Genomic DNA, 25,868 nt, shown 5'->3' on the forward strand with positions numbered 1-25,868 from the left:
TAGTGAAAAGAAAAGCAGCAAAAACAGTCTAGTTTTAATGAGACAACAGGATCTTTATCGGATCATTACAGATCTGAAAATATGCATTAGTGTTATAATAATTTCGTTTCGTTATACTGTATATTTGACAGTGTTAGTGTCTAGTCACAGTTCAGTGTATCAGAGACGACTTTGTTATATTTTCCTCTACCATTAATCATGTGTGAACCCTCAGATGTATCTGACGCCCAGTGTATAAAACCATATATAAAGTCATTCAAACTTACTCTATCCACTTCCAGCTGCTACAACAGTGATATGCAGCTTTTTCCAGGCAGGCTTTTTACCTGTAGGGTAAAGGGATATTTTTTTAATTGTTTGTTTAACTTGAGTAAATGATCAGAATAGTTATTCCATCTCTGGCCATTATGACTGATGCATGAACATTAATATTCTAAGCAATGGATGGAGATTATTTGAACGGTGTCCCTTATTTTTTGAACTATTCATATATATTGCATGTGAAATCCTAATGGAATCTTCAAGTGTTTGTTAACTCTCCTCTAGAAAATGTGCAATAACGTATATATACATGTACTTATACAGTACATGTCCTCCTCGTCCAATGCTTTTGATTGTACCGTTGACCCTTCGTTAACTAACTTATGACAAATAAAACTTGAAACATGAACGTGAAAAAGTAATATAAAAATATATTTGCACTCTGTTAAGTGGCAAATAATGTACTTTTGTGTACATTGTGTTGGAATCCTGTATGATAGATAGATAGATAGATAGATAGATAGATAGATAGATAGATAGATAGATAGATAGATAGATAGATAGATAGATAGATAGATAGATAGATAGATAGATAGATAGATAGATAGATAGATAGATAGATAGATAGATAGATAGATAGATAGATAGATAGATAGATAGATAGATAGATACATAGATAGAGAGATAGATACATAGATAGATAGACAGATGATCCATCATTTCATCATATCAGCAAATGGAAAACAAAATAACACAGTGCAACAACCTGTGTTCACACTTAATTCCTCCAACAAGATTAGAGTGTGTTAATCCACGGATAAAATGCAAATTTCTCACAAGGACACAATAGTTACTTAATTCACACACAAACAATTGGTACCACTGCAAAATTGACCTAATATAGTCTTTTTTGTACGTCTTTTATAATAGCACCTTCCAAAAGACCCATTGAAAAGTGCTTCACAAATAGGAAAATAAAAACAAGAAAATAAAACATATCATTTAAAATCAAAGACAACAAATGATGTAATACAAGATCTAAAATTATTATTATTAAAAGGATAAATCTGATATATGATACATATAAAAAATAGGTGTAGTGTAGCCCATTGATCTGTTTTGTAGCTTCCACTGCCTCTATGTTCTGCAATGTGATTGGTTGAAAGTTGCTAAGACAGTCCCACACTCCGCCCTCATTGGTCAGCCTGTGTGTGAAAACCTCAGCCTATCTGGAGACTGCACAAGTTCACTGACCAACAGGTCACCGCAGGACAGACCAACGCCAACAGACAGCTCCCAGAGGTCAGTGATTCAAAGGCTTCCTCCTGTTTTTTATCGTCTTTAGACCAACACCTCCACGTGTTAGCCAGACCAGCTAAGTTAGCCGCTGTCAAACTAAAATCACTTCCTGCCGAGGAGACGTGTTGCGTGTGAACTGAAGTAAACAAGAGCAGTTAGTAAACACAGGTCAGTAAACACAGGTTGGACGAGTTGTGTGCTTATTGTGTGGTTGAGGTTAGGTTGTCTGCTCTTGTCCCTCTTGTCGGTTAAAGTGCATCAGCCATAAAGTAGAAGAGGTGACAGCTGCTGACGTCACACACTGCGCCCTCACCTGAGAGGAAGCCAGCTGAAGATCGATATGTGAATTTATAGGAATATTTATTCAGATATGTTATACAATATATCAAGACTCTGCAACTTGAAAAGTATCAAAACGTTTCTTCAGTGTCAGTCACTTTCTTTTCTTTATATTTATAAACCTAATGTATGTACTTCTTATTTCTATTATGTATTTATGTTCGTGTCTGTTTATTTAACTACACTGTCCCTTTAGCTTCAACGTTTGTGTATATATATATATAATTTAGTAAATAAAGTTGTGAAAGGAAAAACATCAGCTGAAATGAGATCACTGGAAAATCCCCAGACCGCTGATCAGGGCTATGAGCACAGTTGGCATCAGACATGTTCTATGAAGGTTGTGGCAGACGTGACCTGTGTCTGCTCCACACTGGATTCCTTCTGGACTTTACTCCAGGGACTGCCAGTGTATTTCCTACCAGATGTCCTTGTTTAACTTGTTGTGCTGAAGTGGTGATTTCCAAACCTAACTAAAAATGCAGCAATCTCCTGTGTCCACATGAGTTATGAGCAGCTCATCCAATGAGTGATTTTCAATTTCTCCAACTGATCCATGTGAGAGAAATTCAGTGGCCAGAACAAATGACGTATCCATTGTTTCATAAGAAAAAGAGCTTTGTGCTTTAACTATCCCGAGGTGACTTTGAGGATCTGTGCCTGATCTCACTGATCTGTGTCTGTCTACACTATCATAGATAGAAATGATACAACTAAAAAAGACAGTATCATTTTAATAAACCTTACCCTTCTTCCTTCTCTGGTTTATTACCTCCACCAAGAAGTTATATTTTCTGTTTGTTGGTTGTTGTTTTGTTGCTTGTTAACAAGATTACTCAAACATTTCAAGACGGATTACAATGAAACTTGGTGGAAAGTTGTGGTATGTGTTGGGGAAGAAATTATAAAAATTTTGGTGCAGATCCAGATCAGGGTCGGATCCAGTAAATTCTTATAGCTCATTTTCTATCACTGATTTCCAAGGGAATAATTCATCGATCTTGAAAATGTTCAGAGGATTGATTTCTGTAAGTGTGTGAATTTAAGGTGACCATTTGGCCTTGGCAGAGGTATGTGCTCTACTGAGTCACATATAGTCCACTCTGTATTAGTTAAGTCCACATTAGCAATTGTCTCTCTGTCTGTTTGGATCATGGACAACTGCAGTCTCTGTAACCCACTCTTTATTTGTGATATTTTGTTTGTTTCAGCTCTAACACTGTCCCCTTTGACAAGTGTCTCAATAGTTTCCTGGCGATACATCAGCTTGTGTATTATTATCAAAGGTCACATAGTGTTTCACTTTCTGAGCGAGCTTAGTCACTATTCATTTTCCCAAAAGGGGATGATGTGGCTCAACAGTGTGAGGATGTGACAAACAATCTTACATCCAATGAGGAAAAGGCCACATTGTCTCTTCAGCTGGACTCGCATCATTGAGAGGATGATTTCTGAAAGTTAGAAACCGTTTGTCAGTGTTGCTCAACAGCTTTCTTCATCATGTGAAACTGTGTCTTTGAAAATTATCTTGGGTTCATCTCAATCAGATATCAGGTAGCATAGTGTAAGACGTTCTTTTGGAATACAGCCAATGAAAGCCTTATCGTCAACTGCCGCATTGAAAGAGAAAAAAAAAAGTTGCTCAACAAAGCTGTTGCAACAAAATGCAATTCGCAATCAAACAAAATTCCAGAGAGATCGCCTGGAACTGGAGAAAGCATCAGAGAGAAGATTTTATTCACTGTCGACATCTAGACGAATAAACTATGTATAAGAAGGTCATCTGTGGTTAAAACGTACATGTATTTTTGTCGGGCAGGAAGGCTTGATTTTTGAATTGGGCGATATGACTAAGAGTTATATTGCTAGAAAGTTATCATAAATATCACTTTCGTATTTCTTTAAAGTTCAAAGAGGTTTTGCTCCTGTGTGAAGTTTTCTGTTTTAAACTCTATGATAAAACATAACAAATCTGTGGGAGAACATTAAATATATATAGCGATAGTGTGAATAAGAAGAAAAAGAACAAGAAAACATGATATTTATCACAGGTCACAGCTTGTTGGACTCAGTCGTCATGCTACTGCTCATGTGTCTCCTGCAGTGTGATCACAGAGGTCACTTCCTTTTTTCGGACTCATCCGCTCTATACACATCAGGTGGAACGTGTCAGATGCTTGTTAACAGTGTTGAGGTAAAGACAGGTGGATTGGTGTCCACCTCTGTCTCTCTGCACCATCTGGTAGAACACAGACAGATGCTGCCCGCATGCTGGAAAGAGGTGGAGGAGGAGGAGGAGGTGGAGTAGGAGAAGAACGAGGAGGTGGAGGAGGTGGAGGAGGTGGAGGAGGAGGAGAAGGAGGAGAAGGAGGAGAAGGAGGAGAAGGAGAAGAAGGAGGTGGTGGAGGAGTAGAAGCAGGAGAAGAAGGAGGAGGAGGAGGAGGTGGAGGAGGAGAAGGAGGAGGAGGTAACTGCAGGGAGGTCTTTCCTACTAACTCCAGTTTCCTCATCTGCATTTCTTTGATTGCTAAAATTATCCATTAATCTTCCAGTTGGTTTCCAGATTTAAATTCTTAGAATTCAGTTTAGTTTTTTGCATTCAAAGTGAAACATGTATATTATGTACATATTGTCTGTAATTCAATTTTTGTACAAATTCTAACTATACGCTGTTGTAACGAGCTAATTTATTTGGTGTGGGATCAACAAAGCTTCTTTAATCTTATATTTGATCTGTGACGTATTATATCACTGTAGAACAAACATGTTCTATATATAATTTAACAATAAAACTTCAAAGCAATTTAGCTGACCGACCATACAATTATTTTGATCATCAACTAACCATTAAAGTCCCCTGAGCTTAAGTTCTGGTTCTGAAATGTAAATATTGGATGCTCCTATGAGTATTAAGTAAATAATTATCATGATAAGGTACAGAAATAAAACATACACTATATAGAGCATTACATTGCAGATTTACCACACAAACAGTACTATATGTGCAGGGATATAATGATTCTCTCAATCCAAGTATGTGTGTTTGTTTGTGTGCGATGTGCCACTATTATTTGATTAATTTCCGTTTCACTTTCTTGTGCCTTAGGGAACTTCACAGATGCATATGCGACACTTTGATCAGCCAAACTAACTAAAAACATATCATTTTCACGAGTGAATCCTAAATTCTTTCCACTCTCTCTACTCTATACTTCAGAATGCTATAATGCAAAAATACAGCTGTGTGAAAATAATAAACATTCTAAATGGTATCATTATCCAATTTGTATCTCAAAACACACAGACTTGAATTGTTTGCATGGCTGCAACATTTTCACTTTAGGGGGCAGTTTCTTCCTCGTTGCATCATAGTGTTGATAAACAAAATTAACATGGCTGCATTGCCTCTGCCTTTATTACACTCTGACCAGACAGCAATTTCCATTTCACTTCAACAAAGAATCTCAGAGAGGAAAGACGCACGTCGTGCATATGAAGCAATGTGAGGTGACTCACTGATTCTGACTGTCCATATTCTGTGTCAGAGATTGAATCCAGCAGTCACAATGGCAGACAGTGGGAAGACTAATGAGAGTGGAGCTGCAGCAGCAGAAGCAGCTAATGGAGACCAGCAGGTGAGGAGCGCTGTGACCCAGAATGACACCCATTACAAAACTGAGGCCTATTATGAACTCATTTGACACTTTGGCACACTCCATTTTGATGAGCTACTTAACGGAATCGCTCATTATCCCTAAGAGCCCACTTAGACTGTACTGAATTGATGGTATTGATATGCGATGATTTATAGAGGCAGTATCGTGTATTTCAAAATTCTTTTCAATGACCTCAGTGGTGGTTCTGTTAATATTTCTCCTAGAATGTTGTTTCCAGAGTGAGCAACTTGACACTGGTCAGTTCAGCTTACGAGGTGGTTTCCAGCGCCTACACCAGCACCAAAGACAGCTCGCCCATGCTGAAGGGAGTGATGGATGCAGCAGAGAGTGGGGCCCGGACCTTGGGTGCAGCTGCCACCACCGGGTCCAAGCCTCTCCGGGACATTATAGAACCACAACGTGAGTTCTTCTCCCCTGTGAAAAATATGATGTAATATATGTGCAACCACAGCATTTGATTTAACTATAATTGAATGTCAGGCCCTCTTGTTACTATGCGGCTAGAATACAACATAGGACTTAAAATAGGTATCTTCTTCTGAAAGCAGAATGTTTACTCTGAGTTTCAGAGCAATCATTAAAGCCTTTCCAGCTCCTGCTGTACAGTAAACATGAAGCAGTTTAATGACTGTTTTTGTTGTTTGCTGCTTTGCTCCTCTCCGACAAATTTAGCTGATGATACTTGTTATATATTTATTCAAAGGAAAATATTCTGTTTGTGTCAGTTGCCACAGTGAACGAGTATGCCTTGATGGGTCTGGATAAGATGGAGGAGAAGCTGCCTATTCTTCACCAACCAGCAGACAAGGTCAGAAAAAAGCCAGACTACTTTAATGCAAAGAAGACATTTCAGACAGTCGACGACCATTTCCAACTTGCCCCGCTCCTACTATCACCAGGCCTTCATAGATCGAGTAGTCTGCAAAACATCAGGCTCCTGAATTAGGACAAAGCCCCCTACAGGTATCCATAGCAACAATTTATGAACAGTTGCTTTTACCCCTTTGGAAAATAACCTAGCCATGGGTTAAACTGCCAACAGGCACCAATGTAAATGATTGGAGTTAAATGTTGTACAGATATGACCAGAGTATAAATGGATAATACACTCTGGGGTTTCCTTTTTTTAAAAATCAAACAAGCCTCCACTTCTCTTACTGTTGCATCCGACTTTATCACTCTGTTAGCTGCTCCTTGTCCCAAATGTCATGTCGCTTGATAGGATACGATCTATGTAGAAAATGTTTGTCTCACCACCATAACTCCAAGACTATCTGATAATCTGTTCTTTTGTTGCCCAGGTGGTGTCGGACACAGTAGGTATGGTGTACCAGTCGGTGGCAGGTGCCAAAGACACTGTGATGGGGGCTATGATGGGTGGTTACGAGCTGACCTGGGCGGCAGTCAGCGGAGGTATCACCAGCGTCATGGGCACCAGGATGGGCCAGATGGTTAGCAGTGGGATGGGCCTGGCTCTAAGCCGATCCGAGGACTGGGTTGACCACCACCTGCCAGTCACCGAGAAGGACCTGGGTCAGTAGCTGTCCTAAATGTGGAAAAAATAATCAGTCCATGAAAACCAGGGGAGTATTCAACCCATATATTTCCTGCTGAGATGGAGACAGGTGTGTTTTGACAGTTGGATCAAATGAAGCTGAAACAAGGCTGCAATCGAAATTAATTATGCAAGACAAGTAGTCAGTTTTCTTTTGTTGTCGTAGATGATTGCAGATGATTAATGGGTAATTGATGAATATTTTCCACCATATAAAACTGAAATATGATATTGATTCAATCTTTTGCTCTGTCGATCATAAATGAAAAAAAATGGCAGTTTCACTGAAGGGCTTCATACAACCAGCAACAAGCTCAATATAATTATCTCACACACCTTTATTTTAAGAACCATCAATCAAAGATTTTTTTTTAGCCCTATGCGTTTGTATCGTACAAACAGAGCAAAGTGTAACGTTTTCCTTGTTCCTAAACTTTTAATTTGGTAGCTGCTACATCACCATAATCTGATTTCTGGCCCCATTTTCACAAAGATTGGATTTTGTCCCACACTGCCAAACACAAAGTAAATGACAGACATGGAATCCCATTTACCTTCAGTGAGGCCTTTATAACGTTTTAGTTTTGATTTTAGGAAAATCATTTTTTCAATTTAGTTATTATCTTTATATCACTTGCATTACTCCAACATTGGTTTCCTATATTATAGAGTAAGCATCCAAATTGCATCTGGCATCACTGCAACTTACTTAAACTTGATTTATTCTAATGGTAATGTGCGAGCATGATGGCATTAGCACTATTTTCCATTTACTTTGAGAGTCAGTAGCTGGCACTCGGTCTTTGCTGCATTGATCTATAGCTCAAACAGCAAATCTAATGATGCTTTCCACTTAAATTATCACTATAAAGGCAAGACAGTGTGATATGGTAAGATGGGAGTGATCATGATAAAGTGTCTGGATCCGGACACATCAGTGGTTCATGCTATTCATAGAGAGGGAGGCAGGGCACTCCAAGTCAACTTCCCTTCTGTTAGCTTGGCCCATGAAGCATCCACACTTTCCAACACTCACAGTTTTGACACCTGCTACTGTGATGTCATGTTTTGGTGACAACCTGCCATACTCGTATAGCAATAGGCCATCCTGTTCTCTGGTTATGGATATGAAAAGGATTCGTCTGCAACTATAATCAGCGGTAGCAGGAAAAATACCCATAATGGCAGATAAAGTATCTGTTAAGTGGTTACTGTGGCAAAGACCCACCAGAGTAGCTTTTAACAGAGGCACAGGGAGACTGTTACTCTGCATGCCTCTTAGCTTCCACAGACCGATGGCTGGGGCAGTGAAGTGATTCTCAAGTCTTATTGTCGCTCATGAGCAGATCTGCTTTAACCATCCAGTAACCTGCCACAAACAGATGTGAGGGGGATGTATGGATCCCCCTCAAGCCCTTACAAATCGCAGACAAGCTATAATCATAACTAAATATTTTAAATCACATTAAAATTCTAATTTATGTGCATCGGTTTGCCTGCTTTGAAATAATGAATTCTGAACCATCAGTAATGTGATTTAAAACGTATGTCGCAGTTTCACTTATTTTTCATGAATATGAAAATATATACTGATCAGTCACACCATTTAAACCAATTACCAGTTTTAATATCGTGGAAGATCAAAATATAAGAAACTATTTTTTTCTCTCAGCTGCTATCGCTGAACCTGCCACCAGTGAGGTTGCCGTGACGACCCAGCCTGAAAGCCCCGGCTACTTTGTCCGCTTGGGGAAACTTTCTGCCATGGTCCAGGAGCGAGCCCTGCAGCATTCCCTGCTGCGTGCGCGGCATGCCAGGGATGCCACCTACGCCGCTGTGGCTCAGATGACCAGTACTATGGACCTGCTCGAGAGTGCCCGGACCAGCCTGGGTACGGCCAGTCACCAGATAGGAGGAGCCTCCGAGCAGCTGCTGCAGCGCTGGGCAGAGTGGAAGGAGAAGCAGGTTGGAGCTGGACACACCGACTCCGAGACGGATGGGACCAAAGATGAGTCTGAGGTCAGGGCTGAAGCAATTGGATATTGAACAAATGTTTTCTAATCAGATTATGTGTGCATTTCAAAGCATTTACAGCGCATGAACTGTACAGGATGCACACTCTAGTGTCTTAGTATATTACATTAAAAAAAGAATAAAACTGAATATGATCCCATTTCTCTGAGATGGACAAAAGCAAGAGATCTCATCAACAATAAAAAACACTTGCATTTTAGAGGCTGACATTGTGTTGTAATCCCTTTTCGGAAATCATGTGGAAATGGTGTGAATCTAACAATTCGTTTATTTGTCATTTTCTGTTCACAGCAGCTGGAATGGCGGGCCCTCTCCATGGTGCGTGGTTTAAGTGAGCAGCTGCGATCAGCGTGCTCCAGTGTGGTTTCAAGTGCTCAGGGTTTGCCAGGTGCCGTCCAGGACCAGTTGACCAGCGCGAGACGGTCAGCTGAAGAACTGCACTCCTCCCTGGGGAGCGCCAGCACCCTCACACCTGTCCTCCTGGAGCGGAGCCGCCACCGCCTGACCCAAGTACTGATTCTGCTACACTTTGTTTAGTGTGGTGTTTTATTTTGCTGCATCGGCTCAGCTAAGAATAGTTCAGTGCTTCATATTTAACACTCTTTGTTTCAATACTATCACTTAACACATCTCGAATAGCCCTCAGAAGAATGGACACCTCCACCCAGGCCTGGCAGCCTCCTTATGAGACCACATTTAAATTCACTTGCTCCAGATTTTTATTATATCTGCACCAAATTGCACACACTCATAAATCTGTCCTCCAAACGTGTCTTTTTTTCATCAAGATCCATAAATTATTCACTGAGAAATCAAAGAACAGTTTGAAAAACACCAAATGTTGAAGAAAGTGCAAAATATATATCTAAGGGGTTATTCCTTAGGTTGAGCAGTTTTTTGTGTAATCCCGCTAAATAACAAACACTCAGAAAGTCTAAAGAGTCGTAGTGAATATAAATGAAACAGGAAACTCATGCAATTACTACAGTAGCATTCAGTCATGGTGGTATCTACTCATTTATGTGTTTTTATCCAGCTACATCAGTCAAGCATGCTGTATGTAGTAAATGTGCACAGCTAAAACGTCAATATTATCCACCCACAATAAAACTTAAATTGTTTTGTAGGTCAAATATTTGCTTTGATTATGTGTGTGGTTAAGAAATTGTGATAAAGCTATACTCGTGTGCACTTGTTCCCAGGTTCAACAGTCTCTGGATGGTGTCATGGAGTATCTGCTGAACAACACACCACTCAACTGGCTGGTGGGGCCCTTTAACCCACTGATCACTGAGAGGGCTGAGGAACAAGTGGCGAAGACGCCTGCTGGCCCAAACAACTAGATCTCAAGACCTGGTCGTGTTTCTCCTTCACCTAATAATCAGTGTGGCGACAGAGGGCCAAGGTTTACTGTGGATGGACCATTTAAAGAAACACTTCATATATTTGCTTTGATGAAAGATGGCTTATATTTGTAAAATATTGGAGTCATGATTCATTTATTTTGAACTCGTACGTTTGTGATTTAGTTGTTAGTTGAATTGTATTACAACTAAAAGCACAGGCACAAGGCCTTAGAGTATGACGGACTATGAGCGCTACATTGAAGGAAAGAAATTCTTGAGATTACAATAATAATGTTGTTAGACACTGATGCTATTATTGGAATAAAGAAGTAATTCAATGATTTAAAAAATGTGAATAAAGTTGTAATTTAACTAGAAAACTATTTTTGCTAAAATAATGAAAAAGAGAATTAGATCAAGGAGAATCTGTGCTCGTTAAAGTCCTGATGCTTAAGATAATGTGGCACTGATAAGCCAAATGATTAAATATATCATTATTTGCGAAATTTACACAAAAGCATAAATACAAGATGCTCGACTTTTCTCATTGTAACGCAGGTGACAAGCAGATCTTCCGATTCGCCCTCTGAAATGACACAAAGCTTTATTTTCGTATGGTTACGACTTTATTCTTTAAAAATATATTTACTTTACTGTTGATGCTGTAAAAGATGAACAAGTGTTTTACATCTGTTTGTTAATCTGTACCTGTATTGCCTTAGTGCCTTCAAAGAATAAAAATCATTCCTGGGGCTAAGACCACTTTAATCTTTCCCTTGAGAAGGACACACGCACGCATCTTTAGTGACGTGTGTTATTTGTTTCTGGATCTGCAGTTTTTTATCTCAGTGTGTGCGGGTGCGTGCGTGTGTGTCCTGAAGCTGTCAATCAACTGAAGTGTCAATAAATCGCGGACACACATTCTGGACATATTTGGTTGGTTTAGTGACGATGTGTGTGTGTGTGCGTGCCCGTGCGTGAGAGCTAGCCGGTTTGAATCGATGCTGGGATGACGTCATGGTCGTTGTTTCGCATGTCGGGAGCTCTCGCTGTGTAGGAGGCCGCGGACTCTGCTGGGGACGGAACTGGGACAGAGCCGAGGTCCAGGCCCGTGGACAGCCGCCGGTACTTTGACCCCAGGTACTGTGTCCCCCCGGCCTGCTGTGAGAGAGCCCCGTGGTCCGGGTCCCGGCTCCGCAGAGCAGCCGGGACCCGGCCGGGCGGCGCTGGGGTGTCGGGCTGGCTGAGGAGGCTAGCGGCGCGGCTAACACGCTAGCATGCTAACATCAGCGTTTTATTCGCTTTAAAACCCGAACGGGTCTGTTCACATGTCTGTCGCTCCGGACGCTTTCCTGGTTTTAGTTTCCTTTGCTGTTTTGTCAGCGTGATGGAAGAAGAGTCGTGGAGTTTGTGGTCCTTCTCGTTGTGTTTGTGTTTAAATGTCAGACAAACAAAAAAGCTGTTTGCTAATGTTACAGTGTTTGCTCCGAGCTGCACACAGGACCCCGATTGTTTCCTGCTCCAGCCGGGGGGTGGGGGGGGTGGGGGGGGTCAGCTGTGAGGTGAGAGTTGAGAGATCGTGAGTGAAGTGTTGTTGTTGTTGTTAGCGAGGGTTAGGGCATCGCTTCGGTCGGGTTTGGTGTGTAAGTTTCCTGATGGTCTGGTGGTGGGAGACACGTCTGTAGCTTTTGTTGTTTTTTATTGTTAACTTTGTCCTGGGACTGAACACCTTGCTGGGGGGGGGGGGGGGGGGTGGAGATCAGCTGAGCCAGCTCCTGGTTTCACAGATTGTAACTTGTTTTTTCTCTAAGTCTTACCTTGAACCTTTCGTTGTGTAGGTTGCAGTCAACTCTTCCCACATTGTTTCTAACAGAATTACAGTCTTATACTTAGATAGAAACCACTGGTGCCTCTTTCCCATGCTTTCAGGGAAGCATCCTATTCTCAAGTGGCACATTTGATCTTGTATTTATGTCCTGTCCCATGTTTCCCTCAATGATAGACATCGTTTTGTGAGGAGCACATTCCATTGTAAACTTTAGCTGGAGTGTATTTTCTCATTTAAGTGAGACAATGTCCAATTCTGCTTTAGTGGCCCGACCGGACTCTGTAATTCTGTTGAGGGCGTTGGGCGAAAACTTATTTGATGTTAAAAAATGTTATTATTATTATATTTACTATTATTATTATATATACTGTTGCAGCCATTATTACTATATACTGCTATTATATTGGTATAATTACTATCATATATAAATATATATTATGTTATATTATATACTATATATACTGTACTATTTTGATATACTGTCTAACAATAACATTACCATCATATCATCAGTACTATTACCATCATCTTGCCACTGCACCTTATCTACCTATTTATCTTGTGTTTCTGTTTTTATTCTTTCTACCTTAAAAATTTTTTTTTTTATTCTATTGTATTGTATTTTATTGTATTCAAATATACCGGCTGCTATGACGACTTAATTTCCCTTTCGGGGATGAATAAAGTAATCTATCTATCTATCTATCTATCTATCTATCTATCTATCTATCTATCTATCTATCTATCTATCTATCTATCTATCTATCTATCTATCTACAATGAGCTGGTCTCATCCCTTGGTCCAATGACAGTCTCCAAGCTCTTCTAGCTCACGGACTAAAGTGTGATCAGACAGGGACTGCTTATCATTTTCACTAACTCCCCCCCCCCCCACCATTTTCAGGAACATCCTCTCCCATCCCCCCTTGCCCCCTCTGCCAGAGCATGGCCCAGGAGACCAATCAGACGCAGGTGCCAATGCTTTGCACTATGGGATGCGGTTTCTATGGTAACCCCCGCACCAACGGCATGTGCTCGGTCTGCTACAAGGAGCACCTGCAGAGACAACAGGGCGGGGGGCGATCCAGCCCCCCGGGAGAGAAAGGTAGGAAGATGGGGGAGACGTGACCTAATACAAAGCTGGGGGAAGCTGGATATACAGTAGGGGTGGGAATTGGCAAAAATGTCACAATTCAACAGTATTGCGATATTTGGGCCACGATTCAATAGTATTGCGATTCTGCGATATATTGCGATACTGCAAGTATTGCGATTCGATTCTGCGATATATTGCGATTCATGTCCCCCATATTATTAAAAGGTATTACAAAAATGAGGAAAATAAGACTGCTCAACTCACTTCAAATGTCACATTTAATTCTGTGAACAACGTTGTCTTCTACACATTAACTGAAGTGCAAAAACTAAGAAAGGTTAGTGCAAAAATTTGTCCTTGAACATTCAGGACACAGGACCTTTGTAATTATTTTCTGAATAGGAGACCTCTCACATGAACACTGAGCTCCCAGCACATAACTTACAATTATTTAAATACAATACAGTAACATCAAGCAGACATAATAGAGTAACATAAACCTGAGTTGGCTGCAAGGTCATGACCCAAAATGTTAAATTCATCTGGGAATATTGGCAATATTATTAGGAGTTGGTCAACATGCTCAGATTTTAAAGTGCTCCTCTGGAACGTTACTATATCTCCTGCAGTGGAGAACATCCTTTCCGCAGACACACTAGGTATATTTTAAACTCTGAAACTCTCCTCGTCATGCTTTGCCAGCCAGGGGCTGTTATATATATAATTGTAAAACTTTGTTTTACAGTATCGATACAATCGCGGGCACAAAATATCGCGATACTGAACAGAATTTTTTTTTTTTCCCAACCGCTAATATACAGTGGGGCAAAAAAGTATTTAGTCAGCCACCAAATGTGCAAGTTCTCTCACTTAAAAAGATGAGAGATGCCTGTAATTTCCATCATAGGTACACTTCAACTATGAGAGACAGAATGGGGGGAAAGAATCCAGGAAATCACATTGTAGGATTTTTAATTAATTAATTGGTAAATTCCTCGGTAAAATAAGTATTTGGTCACCTACACACAAGCAAGATTTCTGGCTCTCACAGACCTGTAACTTCTTGAAGAGGCTCCTCTGTCCTCCACTCGTTACCTGTATTATTGGCACCTGTTTGAACTTGTTATCAGTATAAAAGACACCTGTCCACAACCTCAAACAGTCACACTCCAAACTCCACTGTGGCCAAGACCAAAGAGCTGTCAAAGGACACCAGAAACAAAATAGTAAAACTCCTCGAATTTGCTAAAAGGGTTTGGACACCCTTAATGGACTTTCTCAGGCAACGGTAGATTATATCTATATGTAGGGATATCGAGTGTGACATTTTTATTTTATTTAATTTATTATTGTTATTATTTTACGTAGGTATGTATGTTTGTGTCCGTGTTTATCTTTATTTATTTATTTTTGTATGTATGTGTATGCAGTGAAGTTCGCCTGCATTTCATTGTGCAACTTGTGTGGTATGTGTCAATGTGTTTTGTAGGTTCTTATTGGAAATTAATAAAAAAAACATTGTTAAAAAAAATATATATATTATCCTAACTAATAAATCAAGTAATAAGCAGTTCAAAAAAAAAAGGGTTTGGAGAACCGAGGTAGAAGTAGCTGCCTGCACTGTGGCATCAGAAAGCAAGAGAGTGACCTATTCCATCTGCTGTTTCTCATTAACTCCAAACATACCTAAACTTGGTAGACATACACAGGCAATGAGTGGCATTCAACGAGAGTTTAAGTTCACAAGCTCGGGGTTCAAAACAACACGTTCCCTGAGTGTTGTCCGTGATGTGCGACTGTTCTTTCCCCCACACAGCTGCTACGTCACCTGCAGGATCACCAGGATCAGCTGGTGTGACTGTGGAAAGTACAACCCCAGAGCCCAGTACAGAGGTAGCAGGGAACCCCCCCGAGGAACCAACCAGCAGGTGTGTTGACTGACCAGAAGGAAATCACTCAGACCTGTGTTTTTCTACAAATGCATTGAAGTAAATTATGAATCTGATCTGCAGTGTGCATTGTAAAATATTTTACGTGGCCAACAAGACTTACTATTGATATGAAGATGTGGAAACTTACCCTGCACATGTTGTTTATCATTATATTGGACATTGTACTTAATTGTTAATTAAACTATGATTTAATGGACGTAATGAGTAGATTAGTTCATCACCAGCTCCAACACATTATGTTCTGATGTCCTCTCATTAGTCCCCCTCAGTTATTAAGAGTATAACAGCTTGTCTCAGCAGAAATCTGAGATGTGTGTCTGTGTATTTTCATCTTGCTTATCAACATACAGTCTCTTGGGATTATATTACAATAATTGTACATATATTACGTATATAACCAGACGACTCTGCTCTTTGGAAAGGGCTCTTTACCCGTTTACCCAAAAATGTCTTATACGACAATGTGCTACGCTCATCTAACCCCATTTTACAGAGACGCAGCAGGAGCGCTGTAATCTGAGATATTGCACACATTAGAATAGTTGTCAGCGAGGCACATAACAACACAAGGCCAATGCAATGCCTTGTATGAACCAACATTTTATTGAGTGATTAGAAGACACAGTAATGTATGAGAATCCTCTTTCGCTTAAGGTTGACACTGAAAGAAAAAGCTGAAGTGTACTGTAATGTAGTTTTAAATCTTGCTGAAGGGCCGGTTGTTAAATATTGCTGTGTAATGTTTAATAACAGTTGCGGACCTAATTAAATTTTTTAATTTAGCTTTATTGTCGTCTCCCTGTATGGTTTGCTGCAGATATGCCAATAAAGTGGGTCAGGTTAGGTTACTTTGTTTGTACCTGTAGGTGGATTTGTAAAATAGATTTTTATGTTTTATTATTTGTTCCGTTTTGAAGAAAGTGTGATTGCTGAGACAAATACCTGAAAATGTCTAGGCTGTTTCATTTATTTGTTTATTAACTATAACCTGCTGTTTGTGTTGGATTGTGCTAGAGATGCAACCGTTTAAAATAAAACAAACAAACACAGGCAAAAGACCAGGGTACATATTAGAAAAGAAAACCAAATAGAAGATTGGAGGGTTAAATATTTGAGCAGTAAATAAATAATACCCACGTCTAAAATTTTAAGTTTTATGGAAAACAGATATCACACATTGTAATGCACTAGTTTTTGATGGGTTAATTCTTTCCAGAATCTTCCAATAATTTTTTCAGACAAATTGGCAACTGATGCTTCTGCATAGTTTTATCATCAATACTTGTTTCCACTGAACATTTGTTGTTGGCCCTTTCTGTTCATAGTTGCATGAGTCTTGTAGGTCTGCAACTAACGACTATTCTGATAGTCGATTATTGAAACGATTAATCAACTAATCGTATTATGAATGACACAAATTCTAAATTGCTCTTATTCAGCAAACAGCTTTTAAATTCAGCTTGAGGTTGTTCGAGGCATGTGATGACTGAAAATAAAGAAAATAAAGATCAGTTCTTCATTAAAAAAAAAATTATTTTAATAAACTTTGCTGCATATAAGGGTACTGTTGACACAAAACCAAAGAAAAATCAAGTTTTTGTCCATTTAAAACCAAGGACAGGCAAAGTGCTAATAAAAAAAAATTAAAAATCAAGGATCCATTTTTCCTGTTAACAAAAAGGGAAAATAACATTAATAATAAAAACTACAGTCTTCTTCGGACTAAATAACTGTGATTTAAAAAAGACGTTTGTCAGGCAATAGGATAACTTTTCGCTTTTAAACTAGTTAAAAAAAAGTTTAAACCATATTGTTGTAATGGATTCTAGAATCCTGTGCACAGGTATATAGCAAGCTAGCTAACAGGCTATCTGACCGAGGCGAGTCTGCATTGTCTCCGTTACGAAGTCAAACGTGCCTCCTCCTCAAATGCGCGTGTTCCATGGAGATCAGGTCCGCCTAACAGATATTGCAGGTAGTTTTTTTCGGGCTATGTTAAGAGTGAATTTCTCCCGAACTTTGTACTTCCTGGTACGCGATGGAACGGACGCCGCCATTGGTCTGTGTTCTGTCACTATTGCACATGGGTGACTTTCAGAGATAGTAAGGAAGCGAGATGGCTCACTCCTCAGCTACTTCCATCAGCACCTCTGGTTAAACGACGTTTAGTTCAGCTGCACGGCACGAGAAACACGCGCTATGACGTAACCAACGATTCATCGACGAGTAAATTCGTCAGCGACTATTTTTGTCATCGATTTTTGCACCCCTAGAGTCTTGTTAGTTGTAACAATCCCCGATTATTTTTTCCCCCTTGAAATCAAATTTATGCCACAAAACGAGAAACAAAAGTTTCAGAATAGTTGAGCGTTATTGTTTGTGTCACTCTAAAGGGCTGCTAGAGCATCTAGAGCCGTTTTCAGATATGACCTACGGGTAAAATCCGGAGAGTTGGCTACAGAGTTTTTTCAGTGTTTGCCTTTCACAGATGCACAACACACTTCTCTGCACGGATGCGTTTATTCATGCAAGTGTTGGAGCAGACAGAGCCAGGAAGTGACTAATTAACTCCGCTGCAGAGATCACACAGACACTGGTGTCAGCGCTAATCACCACAAACTCTCTTGACATCTTAATCGGTGTCTTCTATGAGTCTGTCACTGCTTTTTCACTGGGAGATTTTGGTGTTCCTTTTTTTATCATTGCATCTGTCGCATATTAGAAGCATCTCATTGGGAAATTTGCGTTCACACACGCAGCTCCTCTGTAGAAAATACGGAGGAACTGCGGAGTTCAATGCATGTCTGAAAGCGGCTTAGGTTGTCTGTGAATTCTAAGAGGGGTATCACCGATATTTTCATGTAAATAGACATGAATCTCTCTGCCATACATATACTGCCAACTGAATTTAAGCCGCGTTAATTCTGCACTTATTTTATGAACTAGAAAATAATTCCTGTGTGTGACTAACTTTATTTTATGTTGTGATTTCAGCCCTAGCTCTCCCAGCCCAGTAACACAGCAGATGACCGCAATGAGCATCTCCCAGGATTCGGGAGCTGTAGACCCTGATCGAGCAGATGGCGAGGAGGGAGAAGAGGAGGGCACTTCCAACAGCACAGGTAGACATCGTCGAAATACTATTCTCTTTTCCCAATCAATTCACATGTCGCATGCTATGAGTTGCACTTGGAGGACACTCCTTACGTATGAATACACAGACAAACAAAAGGAATTAACTTGCTACCCTCTACCCCCCATTTGTCAGCGGTCTGCTGCTGGTTAGAAAAACATGGAGCTTCACTCTGACTCCATTCAAACAGAAAAGAGTATTCAAGGATAACACCGCCTCAATCAAGAGGCAGTGTGCAAGAAACCTCCTTCACCTTGGAAACTGTAAAGCTCTTTTCATGCATGACTTATCGTATGTGTCCTTTCCCTATGGATTCCAGAAATCCCCACTTTCAAAAATATTAACCACATTTTCAATGTTTTCTTTGGGTTTCTGTTAGCCTCAGTATTTTACCAATGTTTTACAAGTGTTAAACATATATGTTATTATTGTTTGTGACCGTTATTGTTTTCCTTTTCCACCAGAACCACTGGGGGAAGGGGCACAGGCTTCATCTGATGGGGACCAAACCCCAGATAAAAACAAGAAAAAGAACCGCTGCTTTTCATGCCGAAAGAAAGTAGGCCTCACTGGTAAGGAAGAGAGGATGTTTATGGAGCACACGCACATACACACAAAACTGTGAATTCTTCTTTTTTACTGGTAAGGTCCAACGGTTTGTGAGTCATGAATGTCCCTTGCTGGGACTTTACTCCCCTTATCTGTCACAACCTGTCAGAAAATGAAATTCAGAATGGTTTAATACACAAATAACATTGTTTTTAATCAGCTCTTTGTTATTGTGCAGCATCCTTATGTTGTATGACCCTTTGTGTTACAAGAACAGACATTAAGCATTAGGGGTGTAATGGTACATGTATCTGAACGCACTTGTATCAAACGAATGCAGTGAGTCTACGTGCAGAACTTCTTTGTGTACGTCATAAATTCCAATGGACCACTTTAGCAAAGGATCGGATATGCTGCAGGCGTGAGTCATAGCAAACGCAGGCAAACAGGAGTGTGAAGACCCTCCCTCATCATTTAAGTCCGCTGTGTAATCACAACGGCAAAGACGAGGGGATCGTACAAAAGCCGACATAGTGCAACTGCTATCGAACATGTAGCTGGTAGCACATCGAACATGCAGACTTGTTTGAAATGGCGTCACCAGAGTGATGTCCACTAACATTAGTGGGACAAGGAAAAAACGAGTTGCAAACCCAGCTCCCCGCGACATTAAAGCTGCCACTTGCATATAATTCAGACCGTGTCAAGGCAAAAAAACAGCAGACATGCGACCGTTCTCTGTTGTCGAGGAAGCAGGGTTCAAACACTTAAAGTAATCGAGTCCCGTTTGGAAGTTCCCTGGTCGATAGCATACCCAACTTTGACCTCAAAACCAAGGTGCGTACCAAACAGTGATTTTTGTGTACCGTTACACCCATACTAAGCATTGATTGTTTTTAATATCATAGCTTTGTGAAACAAAATGCGCCCCATTTCCTCTCTGTAAAGAGAACAATACTCAGGAAATGGAAAAATCGTCTACCTCCTTGCTACATATACATAGTTGACTGATGGATGTGCTCTATTTGTTATGGACGGAGAGTGCATCCTCAATACTTAAAAGCTACGATAAGGGACTGGACGCCCCATAGACACTTATGAGAGAATGTATGACAAATAAAACGATGTACTGACTTTAAGGATGTTAGTAGGTGGCAAACCTGGCTACCATACTTGATTTTGAGTAGGACCTGATCCAAGACCTCATATATGACCTTGAGTAACTCTAACCCCCCCCTCATCCCATAGTGTGTTTTGTTTTGTCCTTTACGGTGCCTTCTGTTATTGTCAGTGTTTGTCTTCTTTTTTTTGTCTTTTGAAATTTCAATATTTATATATATATATATATATATATATATATATATATATATATATATATATATATATATATATATATATATATATATATATATATAAATAAGAGAGGCCATTCAAACTTCCTGTCCTATTGATTTATTTAAAAATTACTTAATATCAGTGGCTAACTTCAAGGGTTTTACAATAAAATGCCTGTAACTCACCTTCTCAAAATCTTTCTACCAGGCTATGGTTTGTTGTTAAATTCTCCAAACCCAAATACTTTGGTGCAGAGAGAATCATTCTGCAATTAAGTGGTGCATTTCACAGACCAAAGCATTTCACAGTGAACTGCTTGGCCTCCATTTTTTCCAAAGCAGAATTGCCTGACAAGAAACTCCAAGGGGACTATTTAATATTGAATAGCTGTATTTGTGTATAAGCCTCATCCCAATCCTCACTCAGAGACTCAAAACGACTGAATACAGTCTGATAATGAAAGTAACCTGTCAAACTTGGTTTTAATTTACACACCTATATTCATATTCTGTTTTCTTGTACTGTATTTTTATTAATATCTCCAATTTAAAAGCAAATATACCTAGACGGGGATGTTGGGTGTTCATCTATTAACCTTTCAACCTGCACATCTGCTCTATACAATCATTATTGTGCCAACTCTTGAAATGATGTTCATTATAAAGCTTCTGTGTTTGACTGACCCTGTTTACTCCTCCCTATTAAAGGTTTTGACTGTCGCTGCGGCAACCTGTTCTGTGCCATTCACCGTTATTCCGACAAACACGACTGTCCCTATGATTACCGGAGTGCAGCGGCTGCCCGCATACGCAAGGAGAACCCGATCGTGGTGGCTGAGAAAATTCAGAAGTTATGAGGACTTGAGTGGATCAAGAGTCTCTCTGACTTTATGAATTTGAACAATGGCTACTTGGATGAAAACACCTGATATCATGGCTTCATTTGTTCATGGTAGTCTAAGATGGGCGGGTTGGGGTGGTGAGGTCGCAGCCACTGTCCTGACGCTTCCCCAACTAGCCTCTCCCTCTCTCTCCGCCGGTGACTGTGGCTGAACCTGTGTGTGTGTGCGAGTTCTTGTGTTTGTATGAAAGCGTGTGTGTGTGTGTTGCGAGTCGGGGAGAGAGCCGTAGAGGCTTTGTGGACATAAACGTTGCTGTGTGGTAAGGGAAGGCATTTGATTTTTTACCCCTTTTTGTTTCTCAACTTGGGGGATCGTGTGGTTTATTTTTATACAATCCCTGTAAGATGGTTGAAATGAGACGGGGATAAGCTGTTAAGGAATGTGTTGCAGCCTGGATAACGACACAGAGGTCAATTTTTAGGGTCTATAGAGTTAAAAAGAAAACAGCTAACTGCGAGATTTCATGTATCAGCCAGACCTTTTAAGGGCTTTGGAATATTTTATTTTTTCTCCCAGACTGAAACTGATGTCAACTCTGTGTCAATTTGGCATTTTATTTTTCTCCTGCCCCTCCAACCTTTGTTCCATGGGTCACCACATGTTGAACTCCCAAGTCTCAGCATTTTCCAGAAATGTTCTTTGATATATTGACTTATCATACTGATATTGGGTGCATGAACAGCTAATGGTGGGGGAAGGTTGGGGAGGGACTGTGTAGGGGAAACTGAGAACCTTGACTTAACTGAGTGATTGAATTATGTGTTCCTTTTTTTCCTGTTTTAATGAGCGTATGACATCAGAAGATCTATATTAATATATTGTAGTTAGCTTGAATTGTGTGATTGCATTCTATTTATTTTTTATCGTTTGGTTGGTCTGTGCTGGAGGATTGGCAGCATGTGTCAGCAAATCATTGAGATGTGCATTTAACCTTTGCAATTATATTTAAGTAATTCCATCTTAATTATATAACCATTGAAGAAAAAACACACTAGCTCTGACATGATGGATTAGAGTCCAGTTAAGCTGTTACAATTAAGATTTTGCAGTGAAATGTCCATTGTTCTGGATTTAGAAACTAAGCACAACAAAGTGTGTCAACTTCAGATCACAAGATAATGTGCCACACCTGCTCAGTTTTGTTCAGCATTTGGGTCATTCGCAGTTTATATTTGATGTATACAGGAGCCTCACTGAGGAAAGGGTGTCCGTATTGGAGCGAGGCGAGGCGTACTCCTTGAATGCCCTTTTACGTTCGACGGAGTCTGAGTGAAGCTCCACGTTTCTCTAACCACCAGCAGACCACTGACACATGCTGAATGAAAACTGACCTGGGTTGCAGCGGCTACTCCACACACTAACACACACCCTCAGCTAATGTAAAGATTGTTGCGATGCTGCAGAGTTGCTTGCTGTGCTTATACAATGTGCTCAGATACAGACGAGTCCTTTTACTACGAAGATCGCTTCTAGCCAGCCGACCTACTTGCATGTGTGCAGACAAACGTATGAGGTACCATATCGTAACTGACTGCACAGTCTGAAATGAAGCTGGAATGTTTTAAAAAGCCACAGCAGTAGCACAATGCATGGCAGCAACCTTGAGGTTCAAGTTAACAGGACTCTAAAGTGTTTTCTTCCAAATGTAAATAACATATGGCTCCTATTCATATAGTATAATCTTATTGTAGATTTCTGCCAGGTAATAAAGGTGGGGGACTAAGGTGAAGAATAGTACTATGTGTATAAAAGTGCTTTTCATAATTATCCACAAAAAAGAATTTGCCTAGAATGGCACAGAATTTTTTTTTCCCAACTTGTTTCCCCTTTTATTTGCATTTGCCTGTATCATGTTCAAACACCATTCAGTAGCTGTCTTTACCATGAGTAATCTCAACAGACCACGTGGCTTCTTTTTTTTTCAATACTAGTCCGATTATTAACAAACCCCTTTGAGCTTAACTAACCTCGATGAATTACAAAGTATTCCAGTCCTTTCTTTTACCATGCTACTGAAGTCTAGTCATAGCATATAACCCTTAATATTACAGAAAATGTTAAAGGTTTTGTGAAATATATACGGGCAAATAAGGTTACATTTTTTTCCTTATCGCTTTCCTTTTAAAATGCTTGATCTGGAGTTGCAAGGTTTTTTCAGAGTATGTGTGTTGTTTGAAAAGCCAATGCAGAATGGGTTGGACATGAATGACACTTCTTCTTGTACACACAGAATATCATGTTGGACCTAGTTGAGTTTTACTCTGGGCGCCTATGATTGGAAAATTGGCCTTAACCAGGATTCATGTGAAAGTCTTGGCAATGATGATGGTGAACATGTCTAAATGACTGTGATTGAATATACAAGACTGGGACGGTGTTGTCCTGGGATGAGTCATGTGAACCCCAAGCTGTGAAAAACTAAAACATGAAAAGAGTCCATGCGGATTCTTAAGTGATAATTATGTTGTTGTGGCTTGTGGTCGGAGCAGCTCTGCAGATTTGTGTTCCCTGCATTGTGCCTGCTAGGTTGACGACCAATACAAAATATTTTTTGCATACAGAGTGCTCAGTTATTCGGATTGAAAGTGCTGTCAGAGAAAAAACTTGTTTACTTGGGATGATTGTAAATCATGTGGACTTCATGGTTTAAAGGTTTCTATTGACGGCTCATCACACCTCCCTTGTTTTGTTTTGTAAGACATGAGCAGTTTGAATGTAAACCACCATAATTCACAAAATAAGCCGTGAAATCCTCTATCAAACTACTCAGCCCTAATATTGATTAGGCCCAATTTTATTACATGCGATTTTGGACAGTTGGATAGCTAAAACTGCTGTTTGTGGTGAAGGACTTGGCACCAGCATTTATGGCAACCATACCTAAGTAATCTAGATATTATCCGTACATTTGTTTTCTCTGTCTGTTGCTCTGATATGATTTTGCTGTTTTCAGTCCCATCTTTTCGCAGAACCTTTCATAATCAGTGTCTTCATCATGCAGGGGTTATTATTGATCATTATGATAATCCTGAACATTGTGATGAGTCTGCAAACTGCAGAAGGAAGGACAAAAGATGTTTCATTTTGTCTTATTGAGGTGAGCTTGAGGGACATGAAATGAAATCTACAATGTTCACAAAAGCTGTAGTTCTTGTCCCTTTGGCACTCCAGTCCCCCAGAAACACCACCAGATATCTTTTTATTTTGTTTTTCTTTTTAAAGATTTAGGATTGTATGATGTGTAAGAGTAAGTATTAAAACAATAAAATCACAAAGTTTATTTTAAAATACACTTGTCTTTTGTATTTATTTTTGTATTTATTAGATGCATATTTCAGAGCACTGTTGCCTCATACACATTGTTCTGTGTTCGAATCCCAGTTTGGCTGGGGTCTTTCTGTGTGGAGTTTACATGTTTTCCTCTTGTCTTTGAGGATTTTGTTCAGTATACTGTGGCTTCCTCCCACAGTCCAAAAACATGCAGATTGGGGTTGGGTTAAATGGAGACTATAAATCGAGCGTAGGTGTGATTGTGAGTGGTTGTGTGTCTCTTTATGTTGGCTGCAGTAATATGCTGGCGACCTATTCAAGGTGAACCCCGCCTCTCACCCAATGTCAGCTGTGATTGGCTCCAGTACCCCCTGTGACCCTTAGAGGATAAGAGAGACGGATGATGGATGGATAAATATTGAAAGGCTGAAAGCCATCATTATTTAACAGATTGTTTTAAAAGTTCTGTTTCTATATTCACTAGTGTACAGTAGCAATCACCTCTGGTTTCGTTGCTTCTCCAGATGGTAAATATATGTACTGTGGCCTCACTGCTATTAACAAAACAGTGTAGGCGCATATGGTACAACACAACAGCAGATACTGTACTTTGTTCTATGGTGTAACAGGAATTGCCTGAATTAAGTACACTTATTCTGTCCTTTTGTATCGCAGAATTAAATCACTGTTATTTCTTTATCACATTATTATTCTGCCATCATGAGAATTAAATTAATGAAAGGTTTTACCAGCTATATGTGTCCTAACTAAAACGTGTCCGTTTTGTCAAGCTACAGATCGCTCTATGAAGTCTTCGAATGTGTTGTCAGAATCACAGGGCCACCTCAAGCTAGAAAAAAACAAGCACCAAGGAAAATAAATTTAATGGAAACAGTGCAGTCACATAATCCACTGAGTAGAAGTGTCATTAGTGTATATGTTTAAAACAAGTGTGTGGCACAGTTCTATTATCTTACTATTATTACCTGTTATGCATGGTTTCCTCCATATCTTAAACCATAATCATACGATTCATTTAATTTGCACAGTAATCAAAGCCAAAGCTCTATTCACACATGTGCTTCAACTGACCTCATAGACACTCTCACACATAACACTTAGCAGTAAGTCCAGTTTGTCTCAGTGAGCATCAGGCCCCATAACAGGACCTCCCAGAAAAATTACACATCTATTAATTCAATTTTATTTGTATAGCGCCAAATCATACTATACATTATCTCAGGGCACTTTTCACAGAAGGTCAAGACCTTAAAAACCATAGAGAACCCCAAC

General features: G+C 39.9%; 2 protein-coding genes across 3 annotated transcripts; both read left to right on the forward strand.

Moving 5' to 3' along the window:
* The first annotated feature begins 1,499 nt into the window (after window positions 1–1,499).
* Window positions 1,500–11,309, forward strand: plin3 (perilipin 3). 2 transcript variants are annotated; one of them, XM_061077665.1, is made up of 8 exons: window positions 1,500–1,563; window positions 5,445–5,534; window positions 5,780–5,975; window positions 6,302–6,384; window positions 6,878–7,109; window positions 8,804–9,150; window positions 9,457–9,675; window positions 10,368–11,309. In XM_061077665.1, the coding sequence occupies exons 2-8, from the start codon at window positions 5,466–5,468 to the stop codon at window positions 10,506–10,508; spliced, it is 1,287 nt and encodes a 428-aa protein (XP_060933648.1). In that variant the 5' UTR covers window positions 1,500–1,563; window positions 5,445–5,465; the 3' UTR covers window positions 10,509–11,309. The 2 variants fall into 2 exon arrangements, with proteins under 2 accessions (XP_060933648.1, XP_060933647.1); XM_061077664.1 differs by lacking the exon at window positions 1,500–1,563 and adding an exon at window positions 1,570–1,728.
* Window positions 11,310–11,530: 221 nt separating this feature from the next.
* On the forward strand, window positions 11,531–24,597 carry zgc:77486 (uncharacterized protein LOC405808 homolog). The gene is made up of 6 exons (XM_061077908.1): window positions 11,531–11,651; window positions 13,244–13,444; window positions 15,252–15,363; window positions 18,382–18,509; window positions 18,985–19,092; window positions 21,112–24,597. The coding sequence occupies exons 2-6, from the start codon at window positions 13,285–13,287 to the stop codon at window positions 21,258–21,260; spliced, it is 657 nt and encodes a 218-aa protein (XP_060933891.1). The 5' UTR covers window positions 11,531–11,651; window positions 13,244–13,284; the 3' UTR covers window positions 21,261–24,597.
* Window positions 24,598–25,868: the final 1,271 nt, after the last annotated feature.

This window comes from Limanda limanda, chromosome 9 (assembly GCF_963576545.1).
Source record: "Limanda limanda chromosome 9, fLimLim1.1, whole genome shotgun sequence".
NCBI classification, from domain to species: domain Eukaryota; kingdom Metazoa; phylum Chordata; class Actinopteri; order Pleuronectiformes; family Pleuronectidae; genus Limanda; species Limanda limanda.

What these genes read in the sequence shown, in the direction of transcription:
- plin3 (XM_061077665.1), top strand. Translation starts at nt 5,466, where the DNA reads ATGGCAGACAGTGGGAAGACTAATGAGAGTGGAGCTGCAGCAGCAGAA. An exon ending in CAGCTAATGGAGACCAGCAG is followed by an intron (nt 5,535 to 5,779) that starts GTGAGGAGCGCT and finishes TATTTCTCCTAG; the next exon opens with AATGTTGTTTCCAGAGTGAG. An exon ending in GCCGCCACCGCCTGACCCAA is followed by an intron (nt 9,676 to 10,367) that starts GTACTGATTCTG and finishes ACTTGTTCCCAG; the next exon opens with GTTCAACAGTCTCTGGATGG.
- zgc:77486 (XM_061077908.1), top strand. Translation starts at nt 13,285, where the DNA reads ATGGCCCAGGAGACCAATCAGACGCAGGTGCCAATGCTTTGCACTATG. An exon ending in CAGCCCCCCGGGAGAGAAAG is followed by an intron (nt 13,445 to 15,251) that starts GTAGGAAGATGG and finishes TCCCCCACACAG; the next exon opens with CTGCTACGTCACCTGCAGGA. An exon ending in CCCGAGGAACCAACCAGCAG is followed by an intron (nt 15,364 to 18,381) that starts GTGTGTTGACTG and finishes TTGTGATTTCAG; the next exon opens with CCCTAGCTCTCCCAGCCCAG.